This window comes from Schistocerca americana, chromosome 2 (genome assembly GCF_021461395.2).
Source record: "Schistocerca americana isolate TAMUIC-IGC-003095 chromosome 2, iqSchAmer2.1, whole genome shotgun sequence".
Lineage (NCBI taxonomy): Eukaryota > Metazoa > Arthropoda > Insecta > Orthoptera > Acrididae > Schistocerca > Schistocerca americana.
In genome coordinates, this window is record NC_060120.1 from 257,229,891 (window position 1) to 257,252,632 (window position 22,742).

General features: G+C 37.9%; 1 protein-coding gene across 1 annotated transcript in view; it reads left to right on the plus strand.

Annotated features, from left to right (window-relative positions):
- The window catches only part of LOC124595722 (ryanodine receptor), a 690,379-nt gene that overhangs the window by 635,006 nt on the left and 32,631 nt on the right, over nucleotides 1–22,742 (plus strand). Inside the window, exons 92-96 of the mRNA XM_047134588.1 lie at nucleotides 3,323–3,514; nucleotides 8,694–8,846; nucleotides 17,649–17,775; nucleotides 21,205–21,324; nucleotides 21,713–21,973. Coding sequence (XP_046990544.1) covers nucleotides 3,323–3,514; nucleotides 8,694–8,846; nucleotides 17,649–17,775; nucleotides 21,205–21,324; nucleotides 21,713–21,973 — 853 coding nt within the window. The remainder of the gene's footprint in view (nucleotides 1–3,322; nucleotides 3,515–8,693; nucleotides 8,847–17,648; nucleotides 17,776–21,204; nucleotides 21,325–21,712; nucleotides 21,974–22,742) is intronic.

The window sequence follows — 22,742 nt, forward strand, 5'->3', positions numbered from 1 at the left end:
AAGGATTTAATCTTGACCAGGTGCAACTTCTCCGTATCAATTTCTACATCTTGGACTAGTCTATCAACCAATACTGTTGCGGAGACAGCTTCCTTCGGTTCCAGCTCCAATGTTTGGATGTCTGAGGTCTCATCATACCCCTCAGTTTTTATTTTTTCTTGTTCTGTGCTCTCCATTTTAGTCCAACTAGAGGGTGATATATTCAGTCCTCGTGGTGGAAGGCTAAGTACTCAGGGAGGTTGCCTGGTATCCCTGAGATTCCATTAAAGACACATATTCCCATGTGCCATACAACCATCAGCATGGATCTCACCATACCTTGGGTTGGGTATCTGGGGACATAAGGTAGGACTAGGGGATTGGGTATGGGAGAGACGGGGTGTTGTGGAACACTCTTTGTCTGGCCCATCCACTGAGGCCTGCCTGGCATGAGAGACCCTGCTGGTAGCTGTGCTACTGGAAATATAGCCCTCAGCTTCTTGCAAACTCACAGGTGTCTCCACCTGCCTGGACAGTGCTTCCACAAGGTGGTATCCCCTAAAGAGGGGCTTAGATAGTATGTGAAAAAGGAAGTGAAGATAAAAATTTGTATAAACCACTTTATTACTCCTTGTGTTATCGAAATATAGACAATCAATATATAGAATAAGTTAAGAATAAGTATAATGTTAAATTTTTAGACAGATACTTCATATCCATAAGATAGTTTGTAATTTTGGTTAATCAGAATATGTTAAAAATAAAATGTTCTCAAGGAGCCTCTTAAAAAAATGGTGTTGGTCATCTTATGGAGTGGCCTTGTACTCTGGTAAATACTGTATTTTGAAATAAAAAAGTAATGTGATGGAACAGTTAGTATTTTTAGGTTTTGATACAGTGTATGTTATGCCACTTTTACTGGAAAACACAGGTTCCTAATAATTTTTCATGGTATGTTACTTGAGTTCGTTCAGAAAACAATATAATTTTAGTAGCTGTATATGAAATATCAGTGATAGTTTTCTTCATGGCTGGCATGTAAGTAGATTGAAATAATATATTCCCTGCAATACCTATGTTATTAATAACTTAATTTATTCCAATTTAAATTTCCTTTCTTATTTACAACTAAGCAATTTACATGATTAGCCTCAACTATTTGCTGATTGTTTAGAGTTATTCTATTTACGCTTCAAAATTGATCAACTTATGGCAATCGGTGGTGATTTAGTGCAAAGTGGTGTCATTTGGGTCTCTGATATATCCTGATTTAATGCAATCAGTCAGAACCAGGACTCAAACATTTTAAACTTTTTCAAAATATTGTCTGATTTTTTGTGGAGCAATATTTTCTATTAAAATATGGCATCACCAGCAAATAATATTATGTCATCTTCCAAGTTCACTGCACTTCTATAATTTGTATGTTTCGGCACATATACAGTCATGACATAACCATGGATAATTAGCAGTTATGAATACAGAGTCATTTCTATGCACATTTCACAAAAACAGCAATAAATTGTATTTATTTATTTATTTTTATTTATTTATTTATTTATTGATTTAGCACCCATTTTAACACATTCATGATATTGGACTTGTCAAAGTACAAAAAGTAAAAAAATTTCCCATCTTTACATTCATGTATAAATACAAAATAAAGACACATATAACTAGGAATATTTCATTAAGGCTAGATGCTTTCTTATCAACACAACTTCATGACTGTAGTAACAAAAACAGTTTCCTACTTAATTAGGCACAAGAAAATAAAATTTTATACATACATATATAGAAAACAGACATATTGCTGAAAAGTTACTGAAACATCTTGGCTGATTTCAATAAAGTATAAATAGGAATAATAACATGTAGAATTTCATATCATATATATGTCACGAAAGACAGGTACATAATTAGACAAATGATACATTAGTGGAAGGAGCTTTGGTTTTATCTTTGATAATTACGAATTTTTGTTTGGAGAGATTATGAGGCAGAACCTACAGATTTGAGCAACTTAACACACAGAAGAATCGAAGAACCGGTAGAAGCTGACCAGGGGGAAGATCAGTTTGGATTCCAGAGAAATGCAGGAACATGCAAGGCAATACTGATCCTATGACTTCTCACAGAAAATAAGTTAAGGAAAGGCAAACCTACTTTTATAGCATTTGTTGATTTTGAGAAAGATTTTGATAGTGTTGACTGAAATACTCTCTTTCAAATACTAAAGGTGGCAGGGATAAAATACAGGGAGTGAAAGGCTATTTACAATTTGCACAGAAACGAGGTGTCAGTTATAAGAGTCAAGGGCACAAAAGGGAAGCAGTGGTTGAGAAGAGATTGAGATGGGGTTGTAGCCTCCCTCTGCTGTTATTCAGTCTATGTATTGAGCAAGCAGTAAAGGAAACAAAAGAAAAATTCGGAGTAGGAATTAAAATCCATGGAGAAGAAATTAAAACTTTGAGGTTCGCCGATGACATTGTGATTCTGTCAGAGACAGCACAAAGGACCTGGAAGAGTAGCTGAACGGAATGGACAGTATCTTGATAGGAAGATATACCAACAAAAGCAAAACAAGGATAGTGTAATGTAGACAAATTAAATCAGGTGATGTTGAGGGAATTAGATTAGGAAATGAGGCACTTAAAGCAGTAAACTGGGTTTGCTATTTGGGAAGCAAAATAACTGATGATGGTCGAAGTAGGGAGGTTATAAAATGTAGACTGGCAATGGAAAGAAAAGCATTTCTGAAGAAGAGAAATTTGTTAACACTGAATATAGATTTAACTGTCATGAAGTCCTTTCTGTAAGAATTTGTATGAAATGTAGCCATGAATGGAAGTGAAACATGGGCAATAAACAGTTTAGACAAGAATAGAGTACAAGCTTTGTGAAATGTGGTGCTACAGAAAAATGCTGAAGATTTGATGGGTAGATCATGCAGATAATGAGTAGGTACTGAATAGAATTGAGAAGAAAAGAAATTTGTAACACACCCTGGCTAGAAGAAGGGATCAGTTAATAGGACACATTCTGGTACATCAAGGGATTTCAATTTAGTACTGGAGGGAAGTGTGGGGGATAAAAATCATAGATGGAGACCAAGAGATGAATGCAGTAAGCAGATTCAGAGATGAAGAAGCTTGCACAGGGTAGAGTAGCATGGAGAGTTGCGTCAAACTAGTCGTTGGACTGAAGTCCACAATAACAACAACACACAAAGTAACTTTCATGACAGATATGCATTCAGAAATTATTTATATATGCCTCTCATTCTGTTCTGTTTCACACAAAGAAATCTGGAAATATACTTTTTTATATGTTTTGGTAATAGGTATGTTGTTGGAATCTTAATGTCACTCATGAGAGGACCGCAAATAGAAGAGCCTGTTGTCGAGGTGAAAGAAGAAGAACGGATGGGTCCTTTACGTGTGTTACCAGCATTACCTGCGACACCAGATGAAGCAAATGCCCCGCAGCAGATGCAGGCATTTGGCTTGGATATTACAAAAGAGGATAATGGGCAGTGAGTATCAAAATTTTCATTTTTGCGAGATATACTGAAGCTGGAGTGTCCACCTTTGGCACACTAGTGTTAAAGGGGACACAAAATCATTTAAGTTCCAAAATCTGTGCAATTCACACATTTATTTATACCTAAGTATATAAACTGACTCTCAGCATTTCCTTTGCCTTCAGACAAAATCATGTGCATCACATAATTTCTTTTCAAAAACTTAGGTTTAAACTTGACGTAAAATTTAAACTTGATTTTTGTGTTGGTTTTGTCAAAACTCGTGGACATGCCATGATATATTGTGTAATATCAAATGTCATTTGTAAACATAATCTAAGCTTTTCAGGAACATGATGTATTGTGTAGTATTACACTGTCCAGTCCTATTGATGTGACCACCTGTCAAAACCCTGAATAACTACCCTTTACAGTGCAGGCTGCTGTAAGGCATAGAGAAAGAGAGTGAATGATGTTCTGGAAGTTACTGACAGGGATGCGGAGCCGTGCTGACTCCAGTGCCGTTGCCAGTTGTGCTAGGTTTCTTGGTTTAGGATCTGCGGCACATACAACCCAGTTGAGGTGGTCCCATATATTCTCGAATAGGCTTAAGTCTTGAGCATCTGATGGCCAGGGAAGCACAGTATACTCATCCTGGTGCTCTTTGAACCACAGACATACATTGCGAGCTGTGTGACCTGTTACTTTGTGCTGCTGGTAGATGCTATCATACTGAGGAAAAACAAACTGGATGTAGGGGTGAACATGGTCCCCAAGGATAGATGCATACTTGTCTTGAGTCACTGTGCCTTTCAGAACGATGAGATCATCCACCAGAATGCCATGGAAACATTCCCTAGAACATAACGTTGCCTTCTCCGGAATGGACCTTTCTGATGGCTGTTGCAGGGCAGTACACGCCAAAAGCCATCTGTACAATGGAGCATAAAATGTGATGCATCTGAAGAGGCCACCTGTCACCATTCAGTGGACATCAAGTTGCAATATTGACATGAAAATTTCAGCCTTCATTGCCAATGAACAGCCATCAGCTCGATGTATGAACCAGGTGCCTGTTATGGAGGCCCATACGCAGCAATGACTGCTCTACGGTCATTGAGGAGACTCAGTTGGTAGCCCCTTGGTTCAGCTGTGGGGTCAGCTGCTCAACAATAGCACGTCTAGTTGCCGATACACATCTTCACAGCCACTGTTCACCCCTGTCACTTGTGGCCCGTGGTACACCACAGATGTCTCATTGTTGGTTTTGGATAGCACTATTTTGCCATACACAGTATACTTTAACCACAGCAGCATGCAAGCAGTTTACAAACTTAGCCATTTTGAAAATGCTTCTACTACTGACCGAAAAGCCAATGGTCATGCTCTTTTGGACATCAAATAAATTGCTCTGTTTCTGCATTATGACAACAGCTGGTTTATTTTCTGCTCTCCGTGACACACTTTATGTACCATCCACTGCTAGTGCTGCAACCTGCCATCTGTTAGTGGTTATTGCTTTTTGATATTGAACATAAGCAGTAGTCATGTGATTGTGACTGGACCACATATGTTGTCAACTGTAAACCTAACAGTGCTTTTCAGAAAGTTTGGCCACAGTATCCTCATCCACAACTAGCGGTTCCCAAATTTCATTATATGTTTACGTGGAAAACAAATTTTTGAGAAGTTTTGGATGCTTGTAAAGATTATCATAAATTACAAGTGTTTTGCATAACCTATTTCCTAATAAATTATTTTTGTAATTTACTTTTGCTGTAAATTAGTAATATATTGTGTCACATCAGTTCTCTCTTTTGATAGGAGTGTATATCGTCTGCATTTATTGGAAATTAAAATACTACTGTTGAATTCTGTTTGTTACCTGATAATGATGGGAAGGAGCACCAGGTGAACTCAGTGTGTATGCCTCAAGGCCTCAATCACCTTGTTGAATAGCCTGTTCTGTCAGGCATTGAGGGAACAGTGTGCAGCCAACTACAGATTGTGGTGCACATTGTAACAAACACTGTTGTTTGGGCTCTGAGGTCATACTTGGATCATTCCAATGACTAGCAGAGGAGGTTGAGAATACCAGTCTTGCTCACAGAGTTTCAACAAAGCTCGCAGTCTGCAACATTGTCCCCAGAACAGAGCATGGTCCTCTGTAGCTGAGTTCAGTGAAAGGCTTGTACCAGAGACTCTGAAGGTTCTATGAAAGGCTAGGCTGTGACTTTTTAGACTTGCACCATAGGGTTGACAGCTGTAGGGTCCTCCTAAATGTGTCACCTGTGCCCTACACATCAAAGACAGCTTCCCAGGTAGCTGGCTGTGTAAAAAGGTTACACAGGGATTTTTTAGGTTAGGCAGCTCTCTGTCCAATTTAGAAAATGATAGCTGCAGGAAACCTACAAGTATCAGTGTAATATCAAAAGAAAGTACTCCCACAGGAGAGAGTATTAAAATCCTAGTGGTTAACCACTGAAGCACTTACAACAAAATGCCAGAGTTTGATTGAGTGAGAGGGAAACCAGGAATTTACTCATTAATGTGCCCCTTGAGCTGTCGTGCATTGTCTTCCATGACCTGCATCATCTCTTCATGTAACCCTAAATACCTTCAATTTTTGCAGCTTCTTCCTCTGTTGTGGTATTTTGCAGTCTCTTTATTCAGTGTTCGTTTCATCGTGCATATCTTTTTAAAAGTTAACTACTATTTTTGATATAGTGATGATCTTTAACACACTTATCTTTACATCTTCATCAGTACCCCACAAGCCAACTTACTGTATGTGGCAGAGGTTACTTTGTACCAATGTTACTTCCCCTCTTTCTTGTTCAAGCTCCAGATGGCTTGTAGGAAGAACAATTGCCAGTAAACCACTGTGTGGTCATGAATCTTTCTAATTTTATCTTTGTGATCTTTTCACGATATATTCACAGGAAAATGCAATTTATTTATTGACTCTTCTAGGAATGTATGCTCTCATAACTTTAAAAGTAAACCACACCATGATGCAGGATGCCTCTCTTGCAGTGGTTGCCACTGGAGTTGATTGATCATCCCCATGATGCTTTCATGGTTACGACATGACCCTAACAAAATGTGCTGCCCTTTTCTGGATTTTCTCTATTTTTTCTATTAATCCTCTCTGGTACAGATCTCATACTAATGAGCAATATTCAAGTAGTGGTCAATTGAGGGTTTTGTAAGCTACCTCATTTGTTGACGGATTACTTTGCATGAGAATTCTTGCAATGAGTCTCAGCCTGGCATCTGCGTTTCCTGCAGTTAGTTTTATGTGGTCGTTCCACTTTACATTGCTTCATATGCATACTGTTAGATATTCTGTGGAGGTAACTACTTCCAGTGATTGTTCTGCAGTCATGTTATCATACAACAATGGGTCTTTCTGTCTATGTATATAAAATATGACATTTCTGTTTGGTGAGTGTCAGCACGCCTGCACAAAGTGTTGGTGCTCTGCAGGTCTTTCTGCATTTCGTTACAATTTTCTAGCATTGTGACTTCTCTGTATGTAACAGCAGCATCCACAAAAATCCTCATGGAACCTCCAATTGGTCCCCTATTCATTAATAAATGTTGTGAAAAGTAATGTACCTATAACAGTCCCTTGGAGTACACCCAAAGTTACTGTTATGTCTGAAGATGTCTCTCCATTGAGAATGACATGCTGTGTTGTAATTGCTAGAAAATCTTCAGTCCAACCACACAGTTGGTCTGATATTTTGTGTGCTCTCATCAGAAATGATGGCAGAAATGCAGTGTACAGTACACTAGTTTATAGTTGTTTGTAAGCTTCCATTTTGATACTTTCTAAGGCAAGTCTGACATCTTGTTGGAGTGTATTCATTGGGAAAGATCATAATGTCTATATCCTTGACCAATACAGAAACAGTATCTGGTTAGTGTCAGGGAGATGTGATAGTGATGCCATGCAGTATTGTTACTTTCTATGGGTATACACATAGTAAGTTCATTCATATAACAATAAACGCTACTCTAGCAAACAGTTCCATTGCTTTATTGATAAGACTGAAAAAATAAACACTGATTAAAAATGATTTGTGTCAAAGCACATTATTCTGCTTGAAAATGAAGTGGGTTTTTATCAACCAGTTCACTGGCAGTGGCATAATGGTCTTCATAACTGGTCACTATTCTTTGTCGTTTACTGTTAAGTGAATGAATTTACCGTGGGATATACCCACAGGAAGAAACAATACAGCAGGGCATCACTGTGACACCCCCTGTAACTGATCAGATACTGTTTCTGCATTTGTCAGGGAGGAAGTTTCAGTTTATGCTACAAAAAAATTACTTGCCAGAGAAAGCTACATGTAGGCAAAACCTTATTTCACTGATCATTTTACTTGTTACAGTACTTGAGAACCTCCTCTTTTTTCTTTCTTCTGCTGTTAAACCTGTGAACAAATTGTGACATTAATAACGCAGTGGAAGGTTCAATTTTTGCTTCACTTAGGAAATTCAAAATTGTTCACGTGTCAATATGAGTGCACATCAGGGCTCCAAATTGTCTTAGAATAACTGACATTTCCATTGGCCTTAAAAATTTAACAGAACTTTTGCGTATAGCTCAGATTTGGTGTATTATTGAATTGTTTCATTGGTACATGTTTTGGAGATTTTGGAGTACCTTTTTGTTGTGGGTCACATTACTGTATATGTAAGACCATTCTCCGCAGGAATTTACCTTTCAGGACATACCCCACTTTACCTCCTCCCCCCTCTCCAACTAAACAGCATTTCAGTACATAATTGTATTGAAAAAAATGAAACATGCCAAAGAGGCTAAAAATTAATCAGAAAAATATCCATTTATGGGAATAAAATAAAGAGCCTATCATTTTGTAACACAAAATCTGTAGTTGTCTGTAGAAGCAGGTGCATGAGAAAATTATTTCTCTTTTAATCTTGTACTTCAGAATTTAAGTAAATCAGAGGTAATTATGTGAGATTTCATTATTCAACAACTTTGGGACAAAATTAAACAGTAAAAAGAAACCAAAGTTATTTTTCTGGTGACAAATATTATGTTCCTTTTTTATCATGTTTGTATGTGCATTGTGTTTTTGCTGTAACTAAGAGTATCAGTTTCTTAACCATAATCAAAATGTTACTGCATTAGTGAAAGCCACGTCTCTGTTAGGTATCACATGGTTCCACATGAAAGTGCTCCACCATCTCCACAGTCAAGCGTTGAAGAAGGCGGAGACACAACTCCTGAGGAGGGGGCAGAAGAACATGCCAAGCAAGAAGCTGCTGAAGGGGAATCACCTCTCAGCCTTGTGGACTTACTTGGGTAAGTGCTCTTCTGTAATAATTGTTTTATATATATATATATATATCTAAAAAGAAAGATGATGAAACTTACCAAACAAAAGCGCTGGATGGTCGATAGACACACAAACAAACACAAACATACACACAAAATTCTAGCTTTCGCAACCAATGGTTGCCTCGTCAGGAAAGAGGGAAGGAGAAGGAAAGACAAAAGGATATGGGTTTTAAGGGAGAGGGTAAGGAGTCATTCCAATCCCGGGAGCGGAAAGACTTACCTTAGGGGGAAAAAAGGACAGGTATACACTCGCACACACACACATATCCATCCACACATACACAGACACAAGCAGACATTTTCAAATGTCTTTAAATATGTCTGCTTGTGTCTGTGTATGTGTGGATGGATATGTGTGTGTGTGCGAGTGTATACCTGTCCTTTTTTCCCCCTAAGGTAAGTCTTTCCGCTCCCGGGATTGGAATGACTCCTTACCCTCTCCCTTAAAACCCATATCCTTTTGTCTTTCCTTCTCCTTCCCTCTTTCCTGACGAGGCAACCATTGGTTGCGAAAGCTAGAATTTTGTGTGTATGTTTGTGTTTGTTTGTGTGTCTATCGACCTGCCAGCGCTTTTGTTTGGTAAGTTTCATCATCTTTCTTTTTAGATATATTTTTCCCACGTGGAATGTTTCCCTCTATTATATATATTAGAGGGAAACATTCCACGCGGGAAAAATATATTTAAAAACAAAGATGATGTGACTTACCATACGAAAGTGCTGGCAGGTCGATAGAAACACAGACAGACACATACATACACACAAAATTCAAGCTTTCACAACCAATGGTTGCTTCATCAGGAAAGAGGGAAGGAGAGGGAAAGACGAAAGTAAGTGGGTTTTAAGGGAGAGGGTAAGGAGTCATTCCAATCCCGGGAGCGGAAAGACTTACCTTAGGGGGAAAAAAGGACGGGTATACACTCGCGCACACACACACACACACATATCCATCCACACATATACAGACACAAGCAGACATATTTAAAGACATTTGAAAATGTCTGCTTGTGTCTGTGTATGTGCGGATGGATATGTGTGTGTGTGCGAGTGTATACCTGTCCTTTTTTCCCCCTAAGGTAAGTCTTTCTGCTCCCAGGATTGGAATGACTCCTTACCCTCTCCCTTAAAACCCACATCCTTTCGTCTTTCCCTCTCCTTCCCTCTTTCCTGATGAAGCAACCATTGGTTGCGAAAGCTAGAATTTTGTGTGTGTGTATGTGTTTGTTTGTGTTTCTATCGACCTGCCAGCGCTTTCGTATGGTAAGTCACATCATCTTTGTTTTTAAATATATTTTTCCTGCATGGAATGTTTCCTCAGATTGTGCAGGACCATTTTAATCAAAGATACTTGTTCATAGAATGATTCAGTGCACATGTCATTCACAAAATACTAATTAAAAGCAAATATTATAGTGTTCCTTACACACAATTATTACAAATAATGTGAAAGGCACGAACTACTATGAGGAAATTTGTGCAGAATTTGAGGATTTTGCTGCAAGGAAGCCTCCCAAATTAGACTTGAATTTATAGGGTTTACTGCTTGCATTATCCATTTCCATATGAATCACATTATCCATTTCCATATGAATCAAATGGAAAATAGGACCTGCAAAATAGCAAACATCCAAGTGCAAATCATTCTTCGTCCAGTGTTCACTGAGTGTATGCTGCAGTTCCTTTTAAATAAATCCATGTTACTAACTGCATATCCATGAGGAAGACTGCATACTGCAGTGATAGTTCTCAAAAACCTAGGCCTATAGTATTCAATCATTTTGAGTTCATGGCTCCTCTGACCAACTATGTTGTTCCCATGACTCCCCTGTGGGATACTTTGTAAATAGTGAAATAATCAATTTAAAAAGTTATGAATAAAATGCTACTCACGCCAGTGAGACACTTGAACTTATTTCTTGTTACAGAACTTGTCAAATCTTGGCACCAAATGAGGTACAGCTACCCATATTTCCTTCTCCACCCAAATACTTGATCTGTATGCAGACAGCTGAGGGCCTATATATAATGGTAAAAGGATGTTCCCGCAAAATGACAGACCAATATGCTTAACATCAGTTTGCTACAAAATTCTTGAGCATATTCTAAGCTCAAATATAATAAAGTGTCTGGAGACAGAGAAGGTTCTGTCCACAGACCAGCAAGGATTTAGACAGCATCACTTGTGTCAAACTCAGCTTGACCTTTTCTCTCACGATATCCTGCAAACCGTGGCTGAAAGGCAACAGGCAGGATCCAAATTTATAGATTTCTAGAAAGCATTTGACACAGTGCCCCACTGCAGAATCTTCGGACATTAAACTCAAATTCTTCTCCTCATGTGCAGGCTTTTAACAAAGGTCCAGGAATATGGACTAGGTTCCCTCAAAGTGGCTCAAAAATGTCATAGGTAAGTAATCTACATGTACATACATACTTTACAAGTCACCATACGTTGCATTGAGGAGGGTGACCTATACCAACTTCTAGTCTTTTCCTTTCCCATTCCACTTGCAAATAGAGCGAGGGAAAAATGATTGTCCAGATGAGCCCTAATTTTTTGTATCTTATCTTTGTGGTCCTTATGTGAAATTATGTTGGTGGCAGTACAATTGTTCTGCAGTCAGCTTGAAATGCTGTTTCTCTACGTTTTCTCAATAGTGATCCTCGAAAAGAACATCGCCTTCCCTCCGGGGATTCTCGTTTGATTTCCTGAAGCATCTCTGTAACATTTGCGTGTTGTTTGATCCTACCAGTAACAGATCTAGCAGCCTACATCTGAGTTGCTTTGCTGTCTTCCTTTAATCCAAACACTCTAACAGTACTCAAGAATAGGTCACACTAGCATCCTATGTGTGGTCTCCTTTGCAGATGAACCACACTTCCCAAAATCCCCCAGGAAGCCAAAGTCAGCCATTCTCCTTCCATACCGCAATCCTCACATGTTCATTCCATTTCATATCACTTTACAATGCTGTTCTGAGATATTTAAATAACATGACTGTGTCGAGCAGGATACTACTAATGCTGTACCTCAATGTTAGGGGTTTGTTTTTCCCACTCATCTGAATGAACTCACATTTTTCTACATTTAGAGCTAGCTGCCATTCATCACACCAAGTAGAAATTTTGTCTAAGTCTTCTTGCATCCTCCTACAGTCACTCAACTTCGACACCTTCCCATACACCACAGCATCATCAGCAAACAACTGCAGATTGCAGCACATACTGTCTGCCAGGTCATTTATAGCAGTCCTATCACACGTTTCTGGGGCACTCCTGAGGATACCCTGTCTCTGATGAACCTTCGCTAGGTTCTGTTACTTAAGAAGTAATGCAAAGACTTAGGCAGAATTTCTATTTGGAGTGATGAATGGCAGCTTGTTCTAAATGTAGAAAAATGAGAGTTAATCCAGATGAGTTGCAAAAACAATCCTGTAATGAAACTTCCTGGCATATTAAAACTGTGTGCCCGACCGAGACTCGAACTCGGGACCTTTGCCTTTCGCGGGCAAGTGCTCTACCAACTGAGCTACCGAAGCACGACTCACGCCCAGTACTCACAGCTTTACTTCTGCCAGTATCTCGTCTCCCACCTTCCAAACTTTACAGAAGCTCTCCTGCGAACCTTGCAGAACTAGCACTCCTGGAAGAAAGGATATTGCGGAGACATGGCTTAGCCGCAGCCTGGGGGATGTTTCCAGAATGAGATTTTCACTCTGCAGCGGAGTGTGCGCTGATATGAAACTTCCTGGCAGATTAAAATTGTGTGCCCGACCAAGACTCGAACTCGGAACCTTTGCCTTTCCCAGGCAAGTGCTCTGCCAACTGAGCTACTGAAGCACGACTCACACCCAGTACTCACAGCATCTCGTCTCCTACCTTCCAAACTTTACAGAAGCTCTCCTGCGAACCTTGCACAACTAGCACTCCTGAAAGAAAGGATATTGCGGAGACATGGCTTAGCCACAGCCTGGGGGATGTTTCCAGAATGAGATTTTCACTCTGCAGCGGAGTGTGCGCTGATAGGAAACTTCCTGGCGGATTAAAACTGTGTGCCCGACCGAGACTCGAACTCGGGACCTTTGCCTTTCGCGGGCAAGTGCTCTACCAACTGAGCTACCGAAGCACGACTCACGCCCAGTACTCACAGCTTTACTTCTGCCAGTATCTCGTCTCCCACCTTCCGAACTTTACAGAAGCACTTGCCCACGAAAGGCAAAGGTCCCGAGTTAGAGTCTCAGTCGGGCACACAGTTTTAATCTGCCAGGAAGTTTCATATCAGCGCACACTCCGCTGCAGAGTGAAAATCTCATTCTGGAAACATACCCCAGGCTGTGGCTAAGCCATGTCTCCGCAATATCCTTTCTTTCAGGAGTGCTAGTTCTGCAAGGTTCGCAGGAGAGCTTCTGTAAAGTTTGGAAGGTGGGAGACGAGATACTGGCAGAAGTAAAGCTGTGAGTACTGGGCGTGAGTCGTGCTTCGGTAGCTCAGTTGGTAGAGCACTTGCCCGCGAAAGGCAAAGGTCCCGAGTTCGAGTCTCGGTCGGGCACACAGTTTTAATCTGCCAGGAAGTTTCATATCAGCGCACACTCCGCTGCAGAGTGAAAATCTCATTCTGAAATCCTGTAATGTTGGAATACAGTATTTCTGTTCTGTTTGACACAGACACATTGTTTAAATATGTAATTATATTGTTGCAAAGTGATATGAAATGGAACAAGCATCCTAGGTCAACAGTAAGGGTGGCTAATGATTGATTTCAGTTTATTGGGAGAATTCTAGGAAAATGGAGCATTCATGAAACAATATTGAGAAAATTTAGTTAACTGGCATTTGCAAGCAACTGTAGCATGATTCTACAGCCACCAGTGTATGCGTGCTTTGAGACCACAAAGAGAAGAACAAGAAATTAGGGCTCATACAGAGGGATATAGATAGTCATTTTTTCCTTGCTCCCTTTACAACTGAAACACAGAAGGTAACAATCATTAGTGATACAATGTACTTTCCACCAAGCACCACATAGTGGATTATGGAGTATATTGTAGATGCAGATGTAGATGGGACCCAGGATATGGAACCACTCCCAGCAACTAGGCCCCTCCTAGCATCTGTTGTACCTGGTTCACATCACAAATAAGTTTTATTACATGTTTTGGACCCAGAAAACTTTAGCTTGGCGTGATGAAATGCCCCAGAAATAGTCCCGTATGATATTATGGAATGAAAATAAGCATAGTATGCTAGCTTTTTTATTTTTATATCACCTATGTCTGACAACATTTGCATTGGAAACAGAGATTAGGTGTTGTTTTGATGTTTCAGCAGTTTGGGGGTATGCTCCTCCCAGATGAATTTATTATTAAACTGAAATCCCAAGATCGTAACACTATCAACTTCCTCTACTTGTTTGTCATCATATTTTAGGCATATACTGGTAGGAAACCTCTTATAAGTCCTAAACTATATGTACTACGTTTTTTTCAAAATTTAATGTCAAAGAATTGGCTAGAAATCATGTATTAATGGCCTTGTAAATTTCATTAATCCATCTTTTTAAGATTGTACTTGATTTAACAACAATATTATGAAAAGTATAGATTGCTACTCAGCATATAGTGGAGATGTTGAGACTCGGACAGACATACTTTCAAGACTGCTATACATTTTTACTTTCGGCCAAGAGACCTTCTTCTAAAGTAGAAACCACACACACATCATTATTTTAATGTCTGTATCATCTGCAAACAAAACAAACTTGGTATCTTTTAATGTTACAGATGAAAGTAAACCTTGTGAATGCCATGTGTAGTTATTTTTCAGTTGAATGATGCCTTATGACTTAATACATGTCTCTTACCTAATGACACCCTCTCTTTCCATCATAGATATATGGGCAGCATTTCCTGTTGTATGACAATATTTTAATTTACTTAAAATGATATTATGATTTACACAATCAGATACCTTTGACAGATCACAATATATACCAGTAGCATGTAATTTACTGTCTATTGAATTAAACACATTCTCATTTTATGTCAAGATAGTCTTCTCAATATCAGAAGCTTTTAGAAATCTGAACTGTGACTTTGACAATATATTATTTGTTGTCAGATGGTTAAGAAGTTGATCATATATTACCTTTTGTAGAATTTTCGAGACTGCTGGCAAAAGTGAAATTGGATGGAAATTTGGTGGTATTTCTTTATCTTCTTTCTTAAATAAAGGCTTCATTTCAGCATATTTCAAACATTCAGGAAACGTCTCACCGATAAATGACTGGTTACACTGGTAACTTAATTTATCAAAAAAAAAAAAAAAAAAAAAAAAAAATTTTTGAAAATGTAATGTAACTGGATGGATAAAAAAAACCTACTCAGTAAGCAGCAGCAGGAGAACAGACATAAAAAAGTTATTATGTATACAAGCTTACAGAGCCAGTGGCTCCTTCTTCTGGCAGAAGGGTTGAAGGGGAAGGAAAAGGAATGGCGAGGTTTAGGAAAATGGGTAGAACTGAGAAAAGTCACACAGAACCCCAGGTCAGGGGAGACTTAGCTGATGGGATGAATCTCAAGTCTTTATTTCTCATCCTATACTGTAAGTCTGCCCTGACCAGTGTTCTGGGTGAGTTTTCCGAACTCTACCCTTTTCGTAAACCTCACCAGCCCTATCCCTTCACCCCTCTTCCTCCCCCACCAACCCTTCTGCCAGAAGAAGGAGCCACTGGCTCCGAAATCTTGCATACATAATAACTTTTTTATGTGTGTTCTCCAAATGACTTAATCTGCAATACAATATAAAGGAATGTCATCATTTATCATTGTAACAAAAATCTCAAAAAGTGCTTAATCTGTTTACTTCAGATTTTTACATGATACTCTAATAACAATTTAGGTGGACAAAGACTGTATTTTTTTAATTATATAATATATAAATATATATGTAATATGTAAAGGGAAAATATTGTTGCCAGAAGCCTTACTTCAAATTTTTATGTGATGCAGTGACAAACATTCAGCCTGACAAAGGCTATATATTTCTTTTAAATAATGATGTACTGCTTTTCCGTTGAAACTGACCGTGAGGCAGAAAGTGCTGTGCTGTGACAATGTAAGGTTTCAATTTGTTTCTCGCAGTCAATTTCAGCTACAATATGAAGGCATGTAAGACGTTAGGCAAATTGTTTCTCCCATATACATTCTTTGTCATTATATATAATTTCAAACAAAAATTGTATACGTGATGATATGCTATTTTGTTTTCTTTCTCACTGTAAATTTTATAGAAAACAGGAAAGTTATATTTATGGTTTATCAGCTTATGATTAGAATACTACTACAGAATCTGAATCATGTGGAACTTTGTAATCCTACTCATTTTCAAGTTAAAACTGTGTGAAACGCTGCTACTTAAGCTGTTATCCTCAGATATCCAGCAGCTACAGAGGTTTCCCCTATAACCCATACACCAGTGAAGCAAACCAATTAACTCTTTCATTCTAAGTTACTTGAACCCCCAATCAAGGTTTCATTTGCAATAACAATAAGGCTCAAGCTCAGAAAGAGGGAAGAAGGGGACAGAGGGGTGAGGGGGAGGAAACAGACACAGAGAGAGGGAGGAGAAGATGAACAGAGAAGGGGGGAGGAGGGAGAGGAGATGGACAAAGAGAGGAGGGGAGGAAATGGGGAGGCAGCAGGAAATAGAGGGAGTTTATGATATATATCTAATTTTCATAAATATTTAGCAATTGCGGAATGTTGAAGGGTTTGTTAGTATGTTACTAAATGCAGAAGCACACTCTTTAATTAACTTTGTTGATATTGTGTCATAACCACTAGAATTTTTTTATTTTATTTTAAAGGTTTTGTGGTGGACATTACTACTACTGGTGTAGTGAGGGCCATATTCATATTACTGAGTTGTTTGTATTGACTAGTCTGACACATTCTATGACAGTATCTACTGAACCTGACAACTTATCATCTTATCAGTAACAGTTATGAAATGCCTGTTAAAAATTTTTGCAACACTGCACACCAGTTACCAATGAATCATTTTCTCTTAATGCTATCTGCTCCTCTTCATTTTTGCTTCTACCGGTCTCCTCCCTAACTGTATCCTATATTGTCTTTATTTTTCTGTCAGATGTGATTATCTTTTCTTGCAGTGCCTTTGCTTGTATGTCCATATTACTGTCATTAATATTTTGCAAAGTGTTGCATTTTTGATTCATGCTATGAGCACTGTATACATCGATCAAGTTCATGTCTTTGAGGAGTGTCCTAAAATAATCAGTTTTTGGCTTACTGACTACCCCCTTGAATTCAGATTTTGTAGATTTTATTTCCTGTTCAGTATTAGCATTTAACAGAAGGAACTGCATGTCATGGCCAGAGAGGCCACAGACTATTGGTTTCTATAAAGGTAATATCAATGGCTGTTAGTGAACAGTTAGCTGCACCAGTTGGAAAGTTTATGGCAGGAATCAAATTTAATCATAGCAACTAGCAAATTCTTACTGGAAAAGCTTTTTAAAAAAATCTGCATTGAAATTACCAGCAGCCACTTTCTCTTTGTTTTCTGCTTAATGTCATATGTTCAATAATTGACAAAAAAAATGGCTTATTACATGTTTTTCAGCATACTAAACGAGGTTTTATCATATTGTTGTGCTTCTTATCTTCTGCATTGTCAGCTACTTCGTTCTCGTGGTGGTTATGTCAAACTTTTGAAAGGTAATGTGTTGCTTTTTGTGTTCAACAGTGGTGATGCAGCACGCAAAGCTGCAGCTGCAACTGCCGAGGCAGCAGTACAGCAGCAGGCTGCAATGGCAGCTGTTGAAGCGGAATCCAAGCAGGAAGTTGTGGTTGAACCATCAGCAATGTCCCAGGTCAGTCACTCTTCTTAAAAACTGAATAAATAATGTGTGTCAGTGATGGAGAAGTTCAGTTGTGCTGAGAAAGATAGTAATACCTTTGCCCAATATTGCTGCTCTGAGGAATAAATACGTAATGTGAAAAATAAAGCACCATTCAATGTGAAAAGCAGCAGAGTATTTGGTACTGCATATCCACTATTTAAAGCATTGGCTTGTGTTTCTTGAAGGTATATGTATTATTTGAAAATTAACATGCTCTTCATTTCTTTTGTGGGATAAATAAGGTCACCAGCCACATTAAATTAATAAGTTGAGGGGTTCCATTACGTGAATGTTAACAGTACAGTCAAAATCACTCCACTAGCACCAATAATAAGAATAAATCCATATTCAAACTGTATCACCTTGAGGTGGTGACAAAATTATCTGATACAAATGTTCATTTGTGAGTGAGGGGGCTGAAAAAAAATTTATCACTTAATCCAATTGTTGAGTTGCCTTAATCTCTCAAGAAATCAGAACCATTAGCTGTGTTCTAGGTCAGGCACTCCTCTTAAAGGAAAGCCAGGAGTTACATATGTGTGGCTGTTTTAAAGGAAGTAGTTGATTTCAAAATTTAATTCCTCAGAAGCTGAAGAACATAAAATGACAAATCCACTATTAGCTGAAACAGAAAAATTTAAAGTTCTTTACAACCAACTTGAGTACCAGATGTGTAACAACAAATGGTAAAATGGGAGCTTCTTTCTTACTGCTGACAAATCGTGGCATACGCTGTTTTATTTATTTACATACTAACAGTATGCACATTCTGTGGATCCATATGTGGGAACATGTCACTTGAATGTGGAGCATATCAGTACATCGAATATAAATACTAATGAGTCTGGTCCCACAATGATAACAGTGCAACAGTAATGAAATGAATGAAGGACCATGCCTAGTACGGTGGTGCGGGTCTCCCGCATCATTCCCCTATGCTCTGTCAAGGAGTATGAGACTTCGGCAACAGTAATAGTGGTAACGATATTAGTAATAGTAACAGTAGTACTGTAAACTTTACAGGGAATGATATATTCAGCATTATTTTTCCTTTACTGCCTTAATCTGAAATACATATTTTCACAGATGTTAGTATAGAGGGTTATGCAGTTATAGCTCAAAGATTATATAAAATAAGGAAATTAGTCACAGGAAATGTGTTTAAGACATTATTATATTGATTTAACTGACGTTTCTCTTTAATTTTTTGTGAACAAGAGAGCTTCACTTACAGATTTTTATTTGTTACTGTTAACGACTACTTCTACAGAGTAAAATAGGGTATCAAGCAGGGCCTTCTCTCTCTCTCTCTCTGTCTCTCTCTCTCTCTCTCTCTCTCTCTCTCTTTCTGTCTCTCTCTCTCTCTCTTTTACTACTAAATGCTTTGGCTCAGAAGTATGTCATCTTTTCTTTTCTTCACGGTTATTCTCATGATGTTGACAGTCAGTTTCATATGGAGCAGAGTTATTTACAACAGGCATACTGCGAAGTGCTAAATCGTTTGAATACATAACAGTGCAAGGTTCAGACTGATACATTACTGATCATTATTGGTATGTATTTTGCACACTAGAATATCCTTGTCACCTATCACCTTTGTTATTTGTAGTACAATTGAGTCCATTTAGTGTCTGGAGAAAATGATATTCCCAGTTGTTACTGTCAGATCTTTATCAGATCCAAGTATACTGATCTTCTTTCAGCTTTCGCCATGGAAAAAGAAAGCAAATGAATGTTGCACATGGCAGTGCAGCTGAAATAATTAACCTTCAGCAAATAACTGTCTTGCTCAACTGTTACTGTAGGATTTTCACACATCCAAATTCTATCTTTTGGTGATTAATGTTATTGGAAAGAAAAAAAATGTTGGCTCATTCAGAAAAACTAATTGTCCTGAAAAATTTCCTGCTCCCATCACCTATAGAAATGCAGTGCAAAATTCAAACCTGTTGTGGGCATCATGGTGCAATAAGTGTAACAGCTATGGCTTCAACTGTAGGTAGTCTTCCAGCTATACCAGAGATTGAGAAATGTCTGGTTTACTGTACGCTCAAGTTATGAAGAGAAAAGTTTGAAACATGCTGCTTCATTTTCAAGAGATGTGTGTACTTATATTTAATCCAGCTCCTGCCTCTGTCATGACTTTACTTAAGAAAGTAGCCAAAAAAAAAAAAAAAAAAAAAAAAAAAAAATGAAGAAGTTTCCACTTTGCTATCCCATCATATGTTACCAAGGGAAGACTAAAAGTTTAGAGGTGTAGCTAAGTCGTACTGTGTATGGCTAAAACACAGTTAAAGCTGCATGGAATATTGTGCTCTGCAATTTGGGTATAACTTTTAGTGATGAAAACAAATTATATTCTTGTCTTGTTAGCTATTATTGCGAGAAAAGCCTAACTAGCCCCCATTCATCTGCTGTCATCTGTCATCACAATTTGTATGTTTTTACTATCCTAGAATTTCCTTTGTCAGACTATTTTTGTCTGGTATCATTTTGGTTACTTAAAGTACAGTTGAGTCTATTTTCTTTATTAATGTCATCTGTTGGTAGTAAATACTGCCTATATTGAAACCCTACAGAAGAATGCTGAAGATTAGATGGGTAGATCATATAACTAATGAGGAGGTATTGAATAGAATTGGGGAGAAGAGAAGTTTGTGGCACAACTTGACTAGAAGAAGGGATCGGTTGGTAGGACATATTCTGAGGCATGAAGGGATCACCAATTTAGTATTGGAGGGCAGCGTGGAGGGTAAAAATCTTAGAGGGAGACCAAGAGATGAATACACTAAACAGATTCAGAAGGATGTAGGTTGCAGTAGTTACTGGGAGATGAAGAAGCTTGCACAGGATAGAGTAGCATGGAGAGCTGCATCAAACCAGTCTCAGGACTGAAGACCACAACAACAACAACAACAACATATTGAAACCCCTAATAAACAGAATGGTAATGAGCAGAAATTAAAGTAGCGTTAAACAAATTATGGGGTTAGCATTCAGAGTATAATAAGCAGGCAAAGATTCATATATACTGAAAAATTTAACTCTGTCTCTGTTTCACTACCCCAGTTTCTGTGGTCATGTTTGAGTTAGTTGATTTGTTTGTGTCTTCATTTTGTTTGGTTTATTGCAACTGACCATTGTTTAACCAAACATGATTTCTACTGTTGGACTTAATGTTAGTTCTCACAACTTATCGGTATGATATATTCTGGCAACATATTTTGTGTAAGCAAAACATATCTTGAACGGTACCAGCACCATGGCAATTTTATTTGTGCCTAATAATTTAACATAGAAAACAGTATTACCAAAATACTTAGTACATGTTACTCCATGTTAGGACAAAATCTTTGCAGATTAAATTATCAATACTGACTATTGTTCTTTTATCTTTAGATTGACTTCAGCGAGTATACAAAGAGGGCTGTAAGTTTCCTTGCACGCAACTTCTACAACTTGAAATATGTTGCTTTAGTGCTTGCCTTCTGCATCAACTTCATGCTGTTATTTTATAAAGTGAGTACAGTAGCTTTAAATTTGTTTTTAAGAAACTTCTGAAAGTATATTAAGAGTGGTATTGTATGCATTGTTCTTCATGGTAAAGCAAGCTTATACTAGACACTGTGAATTTATCTGAAGAGGGCAGACATTCTGTATCGAAACAAAAATGATCATCACTGTGTAAAAAGTGCATCAGCAGATTGTAATAAAAGACGTTTAATAGTTTTACTGTTTGTTAATGTAATGAAGACTAATCTGAGATGAGAAATCAGTAATAACCTAATCAGTTGCAATAATAGCTTAGAAACTTCTTATTTTGAAACACCATACGTTGTCCATAGGCTAAAGTTTTGTTGCTCATGATATTGTAAACTGCATTAAAATTATCAAATAACTCTTCTAGGTCACAACTCTTGGTGGTGATGATGACGAAAATGGCGATGGCTCAGGAGAAGAAGTGGCTGATTTAATGGAAGAACTCTCAATCGAAGTGAATTCTACAGAAGTGGGAAGTGCAGAAAATGGAAGTGGTGAAGAAGAAGAACCTTTAGAGCTAGTCCATGTAGATGAAGACTTTTTCTACATGGAACACGTGTTACGATTAATGGCGTTATTGCATTCCATAGTCTCATTAGCAATGCTCATTGCATATTACCACTTGAAGGTAAAAATCATTACAGTTACTACATTTTTCTTATTACTGAGGCAAGGGAGCCTATAAGGTTTGAAAATATGATAGAATGGATAGAGTGGATAAAATTATATTTTTTCAATGATAAGTATATGTAAAAATTCAACACAGTGGGTAAATATTCAGGTAATAGGTGGGAAGACTACATGTTAGTAAGTTTTTGTATAGAACAATGAGGAAAGGGTACTATCTCATAGTGAATATTTTTATACTACGAAGTTAACGTTCAATCTGTAACTATTTTCTAGTTTGGCATAAGCAAACTTGTCAGCAACAGTCCCTTTTTTTAATTTTTAGTCATCTGTTAATTATTTAATGTAGATACAGACTGAAATATAAGAAGATATTAGGCTAGAATAGGTTTATCATTCACAAGTATAGCTAAAGGCACCCGTAATTGAATGACTGCACAATACTAACATCTTGTAATGTGGGTCCCCAGCCTATATTAATTGTTTGCAGGATGTCATTTTCCACTTGTAGTGGTAGAAGTTTTTATTCTGTTATTGCAATATAGGCATTACTCCATTTTTAAGCATAAATATTTAATGCTCTGTCACAGTGCACATATAAGTTACAAGTAATGATAAACTTGTAGGGTTGCATCTCACTTACAGCAATGGACATAACGTCTGTGATCACTGATACAAGTAACATAGTGCTTAAACTTGTGCTATTCACATGCAGGTTGGAAAACAGGCTATTTTTCAGGCAGCATGTGAATAACAAGTAACTTTGCTTA